The following is a 5,949-nucleotide window of genomic DNA, read 5'->3' on the forward strand; positions in this document are numbered from 1 at the left end:
GATATCAAGGTTTAGGTGACATCATTATTTAATTTTTTAACTAAGACTGAACTACCGATCTAGGTCAACTACCGATGAACTACCGATCTAGGTAGTTTCCTTCTATATATATATTCAAGAATGAGGTTTTGCCCGATGTTTCGCATTTACATATTGCATATTCATGGGCTGGGCACAAGAAATAAAATATTTATTTTTATTCCATACCTATATAAAACATTGTTTTAATTCATATGCCCATGAAAAAGCAAAACACGAAACGTAGGGCAAAACCTCATTTTTTTTAATATGTAGCTTCAGTATATTGGCCACAGCTCAGCACTACAGTTGCGTTGAACGTTTGCTGCAGATTATAGGGGAGGCAAATAATATTGCAGTAGATTAGAAGACAATGTTTAAAATTATCGCCATGTCTGGCGCAGTAAATACAGTGGCGCAGTTTCGTAACGGCGGAGCGCGATTTTCAAACACTTCCGTCACCGCTTTTGCAGTATCGAGTTCTCTGCACACGATTCTCGCTGATTTTCAGCCGTTTTTCGGTAACTGAATTTTTGAAAAATTGGGTAAGTATTTAACTTGCGTTTATCTAGCTTCCATGCTGTGAGTAAAGGATGAGGAAATAAAGCGCTTCTACGAATGTAAATATCCAAGACAGAATGAATGATTACAAAAACATCAAATGTATTTTTGGACACAAAGCATTCGGTATGAAAATACCTTGATCACTTTTAAATAGAGAATTTAACTTAACTTGACAGATATTATAATCGACAGCTTGAACACAAATCAAAATATAATACCTTAAGCATTTTATATTTATTTTATATTTGTGTACAAGCTGCTGCCTGCTGGTGATAATTTCTGTCCTCATTACAATTACCTACTGTTTAACATAGTGATCAAGGTATCTGGTATTTTCATTCTGAAAGCTTTGTGTCTAAATATGCATTAGGCCGGCGTGCTATTGTTATCATTTATCCAAACCACACTAACTTTCCTCAAGCTAATTTTTTTGCTCCAGTTTTATGATTTCATGCCTTAAATGATTAGAAAATAAAGCAACTAATATTTATGAAAGACATTTTTTAAAACTTCTTTTCATATGGGAGAACTAGATTCCATTTTTGGTAGCAGTTAAATAGTGGTGGTGCGGATGCTTATGCATTGACCATTCACATTGCGTAGTTCAAAAGCACCTGCATGCTGATTGGCTGAGCTTAACCACTGCGACAAGTGGCTGAATACATAACATTCTTCTTCAAGTGACATTCCTCTACAAGGCACTCTTTTTGGAACAAGAAATGAAATATCTTTGCATACAGCATAGGGTGATCATTGGGGTGTAAAAGCTCCTGATTTGTGCTAGCTTCAGCACAAGCTACATACTGCTATTCTAGTTCAAAACTCCATGTTAAAAGTGGTATATTTCTTTCAATGTGAGTAAGCTTTAGATTCAATACTCATGTGTCTCTATGGTTTACTGAATAATGAAATCAATAGGTAGGTATCAGGTATCTAGGTATTCCTAGAATAGCTAGTGCCTACTTTGTTCTTAGGTACCTCATTTTCAGTGTACCTACTTAACAACAAGGGTTCTAGTCTGAGTCATAACATTAACATCTAACCAGACCATCTTTTCAGATCACACCATGAGTCTCTCTGGAAACAAGCGTGATCAGCACAGTGTCAGCAAAAGGTGAGAAATTTATTTAAAGCTCTGACAATTTTAATAGTTAGCTGTTACTCTGCAGCTTTTACCTATATTGATACTATTCAGTACATTTTTTTGTCTATCATTTTCTTGAATTTTGATTCCAAATAGGCAATGTAGGTATCTGATTTTCAATGGTGTTTTTAGAATACCATTCTGATTCATGTTATCTATGCATTCTGATATCATCCTTTTTTCAGGCTTCAAGCAGAACTGATGACATTGATGGTAAGCAGTCATATTTTTCTTAATTTCCCTTAGGTATTAAAATGTAGTTTTGTTCATGTTTGTTCATTGTTAAGGATTTCAATGAAATTTGTCACATTGTTATTTTGCTTTGTTTAAGTGTAAGTCATAAAACCCATTATAGTGAAGTGTTCATTTGCTCTTCATCGCTTTCACATCAATGAATGAATTGAATGAATTCCACATTGTTACGGAGCGAGCGAAGCGAGCGGAGTCTTACGTAGAATAACGGAAATTTCTGAGTATGAGCGGCCGGCCGGCCGGCCGGCCGGCCGGCCGGCCGGCCGTGCGGACGCTTTTGCGAGGCTTATATCTCAGCAACCACTTGACCGATTTACACGCGGTAATTTTTATAGGGTAGCTTCATTCCTTCTACCAAGTATTGGACTATTCCCGATGCATGTGGGTGACCCCTTATGCACGTGCCACGTGCAAAACGAAGAGGTGTCAGTTTTGCAATTGTTGCAATATTTTGGTAACTACTTGGCCGATTGCGCTGAAAGTTGGCATGTAGGTAGGCACCCACTAGGCACTGCATATCCATGTGCCAGAGTTGGGGTGCTGCTGCACGTGCGCACGTGCAGGGGTCGTTTCCAGATCTCGAGAACGGCTGGACCGATTGCGCTCAAATTTGGTACACAGTTAGGGACCGGTTAGTAGGGTGCCGTGCAAAAGCCAGTCGGGACCCATTTTGCACGTGCGCACGTGCAGGGTGCTGCTCCCAGATCTCGAGAACGGCTGGGCCGATTGTGCTCAAATTTGGCACATCGCTAGAAACCGGTCAGTAGGGTGCCGTGCACAAGTCAGTTGGAGGTACCCCCTCGAAATTTCGCACGTGCAAGGCTCACCCTCTCGCTCGCTCCGTTAGTCGCCCCAAAAGGCGTTATACTGGTATTAATTACGGAGCGAGCGAAGCGAGCGGAGTCTTACGTAGAATAACGGAAATTTCTGAGTATGAGCGGCCGGCCGGCCGTGCGGACGCTTTTGCGAGGCTTATATCTCAGCAACCACTTGACCGATTTACACGGGGTAATTTTTGTAGGGTAGCTTCATTCCTTCTACCAAGTATTGGACTATTCCCGATGCATGTGGGTGACCCCTTATGCACGTGCCACGTGCAAAACGAAGAGGTGTCACTTTTGTAATTGTTGCAATATCTCGGTAACTACTTGGCCGATTGCGCTGAAAGTTGGCATGTAGGTAGGCACCCACTAGGCACTGCATATCCATGTGTCAGAGTTGGGGTGCTGCTGCACGTGCGCACGTGCAGGGGGCGTTTCCAGATCTCGAGAACGGCTGGACCGATGGCGCTCAAATTTGGTACACGGTTAGGGACCAGTTAGTAGGGTGCCGTGCACAAGTCAGTTGGGACCCATTCTGCACGTGCGCACGTGCAGGGTGCCGCTTCCAGATCTCGAGAACGGCTGGGCCGATTGTGCTCAAATTTGGCACATCGCTAGAGACCGGTTAGTAGGGTGCCGTGCACAAGTCAGTTGGAGGTACCCCTCGAAATTTCGCACGTGCAAGGCTCACCCTCTCGCTCGCTCCGTTAGTCGCCCCAAAAGGCGCTATACTGGTGGTAATATGATATATTCACAAAGCATGTATTTTATGTGGATTGCTTTGATGTGGATGTATTTGTGATTGCTTATGAATGTGGATGTATCTATCCACATTCCTGATTGTTTTGTCACCCTTGAACCATAATCTCTTTTCACAGACTTCTGGAGATAAAGGCATCTCTGCATTCCCCGATGGTGACAACCTCTTTAGCTGGGTGGCTACCATCTCTGGTGCTGCCAACACGGTAAGCCAGTGGTCCGGGCCACACTGCCTGGAGGTTTAGTTTGAATCAGCAACTGCACTTTTAATCTTAAACTTTTTACTTCTGCTCGTGGTGGATGAGACACTCATTTCACTTGACTCAGCTGGTGGATCAGAATCATCCTCTTTGCTCTTCACTTTTCGCCAGCAGCTGCTGCCTATTCGCGCCGACTTCTCGCCTCGCCTGCCGCCCTGGCCCACACGCCCTCCTCCTGTTTGCTGATGGTCTCCCCCGGTCCACAGGTGTACGAGGGAATCGAGTTCAAGCTGCGCTTGGAGTTCTCCAACAACTACCCGTTCTCGGCGCCCACCGTGCGCTTCACGTCGCCCTGCTTCCACCCGAACGTCGATCAGCAGGGCAACATCTGCTTGGACATCCTCAAGGAGAAGTGGTCGGCGTCGTACGACGTGCGCGCGCTGCTCCTCTCCATACAGAGTCTGCTTGGCGGTGAGTCACGTCGATCGATCCGCCAGCCCGCCGGGTTCGCGGGCGGGTGACCTGCAGTCTATGATATTAGCTCTATAGAGCATGCCGGAAATGCAACCATTTGTTTTCTACCTTTCGGTGTTGCTTTGCAAGCTCGCTCCCTTTGCTACAACCGCACCACACGCTCGATTCTCATGTCTCATATACACTGTTTTACCAGCCTGCCGCCTGTCTGTTTCAGAGCCCAACAACAGCAGTCCGCTGAACGTGCAGGCGGCCGACCTGTGGAGCGACCAGAGCCGCTTCCGGCAGAGCGTGCTCGAGCGGTGCTCCAGCTGCGTGCGCCAGTCGTGACGGACGTACCGCCAGCAGGCGCGGCCAGGTGCGTCCCTGACCGTCCCGGACCATGGGGCGTGTCTGGTCTCGGACCGTCTGGTCCCGGACCCCTGGACCGTCTCTGGTCCCAGATCTAGGGACAGTCCCTGGGCCCTGCCGCCGTTCGGGGAGAGTTCGGATAGGCTGGTGAGGCAGCGCTGACAAGGCGGCGCATCGGTTCCTTGTGTTGTCTCTCATCGGCAGTGCCAGAAGACCACTGCTTTGTTGGTAATTCTGGCGCCTTGGAGCCCGGGTCCGACCTTAGCCCAGTCTCGTAGGCACTGCCTCGCGAACCTGTCCATATATGGTGTTTCCGAGATGTTCTCATTGCTCATCCCCATACGTAGTTTTTCGGTTATGATTCCACGGATGGCCAATTCTCGATTGCATTGTAGAGCATGTGCGCCTTGTTTTGACTGTCTTTGACTTTTCCTATACGTCTCCGTTTTTTTATGCAACATCACTTATGTCTAATGAACTGCCTAACAAACTTTCCATACATTTAAGTACGCTTGTGTAATTTTCACGCCCTTGACAGTGATCGGATAGGCCACTTCTAGCGGTATTTGATACATATTTGGTAAAATATTTGCATAACTGCATACGGAATGGTTGCGTGGGTTTCGGTCTCAGTCACGACGTATACGACGCGGAATTGATATTAATTTGTGTGTGAATTAGACTATATCTGGCTCTTTGTGCGGTGCGCAGTTAGGCTCAGTTAGGCTCAATAACTCACCAAAGAACCGTGCTCGACTAGCATTTCACTATGCATCTACGATCGATACGAATGCAATAAAACGATCACATAACTAAAGAATGTCTTTTCTATCGTTGACGCCAAAAGTAATTTTGGGCCTTGCTGCCCTAGATGATTTGCTATTTGTTATGCTGTCCATGCCCTGGGCTTTGTCAATGAGCGACCTGTTCTATCGAGGATTCGTGTGTGTGTGAAAAAGTATCGCACTATTCTCGGCGCTGGTTCCGAGGGATGGAGGTGGGAGGGGCCTGATGCAAGAGCCAAATGCTCCGTCCAAATGACAGGCTCCTGGCTCATATTGACTCCCGTTGCCTCGTCCTTGATCCCAACAAGCAACGAAACCGTAAGCGCTAAATGCGATTCTGGGGGCACGGCTGTGCAGCGTGCGCTCTGCAAGCTTGGTCACCTAGGGGATCGTGGAAGTGCGGGCGAATTGTAACCCTCGCTACTCGCTTATCAGAATTCTTATGGAATTAATTTTATATATAAGTTTTATTATGTAGATCCCGGAAGTGGATGTGCGGTTCACAGGAGCGTGTTTTCTTCGTTTTGTCGTTGGTATATGGATCAGTGATCACTCGTAGAATGCAAACTGAGAGTCCGATC

General features: G+C 46.1%; 1 protein-coding gene across 2 annotated transcripts; it reads left to right on the forward strand.

Annotated features, from left to right (window-relative positions):
• Nucleotides 1–403: 403 nt before the first annotated feature.
• On the forward strand, nt 404–5,400 carry LOC122370116 (ubiquitin-conjugating enzyme E2 C-like). 2 transcript variants are annotated; one of them, XM_043345389.1, is made up of 6 exons: nt 404–563; nt 1,642–1,696; nt 1,912–1,939; nt 3,678–3,764; nt 4,025–4,229; nt 4,450–5,400. In XM_043345389.1, exons 2-6 carry the CDS (start codon nt 1,650–1,652, stop codon nt 4,560–4,562), a joined length of 480 nt encoding a protein of 159 aa, XP_043201324.1. In that variant the 5' UTR covers nt 404–563; nt 1,642–1,649; the 3' UTR covers nt 4,563–5,400. The 2 variants fall into 2 exon arrangements, with proteins under 2 accessions (XP_043201324.1, XP_043201325.1); XM_043345390.1 differs by having other exon boundaries at nt 432–563; nt 1,629–1,696.
• Nucleotides 5,401–5,949: the final 549 nt, after the last annotated feature.

Source organism: Amphibalanus amphitrite, unplaced genomic scaffold (genome assembly GCF_019059575.1).
Source record: "Amphibalanus amphitrite isolate SeventyFive unplaced genomic scaffold, NRLGWU_Aamphi_draft 001100F_arrow, whole genome shotgun sequence".
Classification (NCBI taxonomy): Eukaryota; Metazoa; Arthropoda; class Thecostraca; order Balanomorpha; family Balanidae; genus Amphibalanus; species Amphibalanus amphitrite.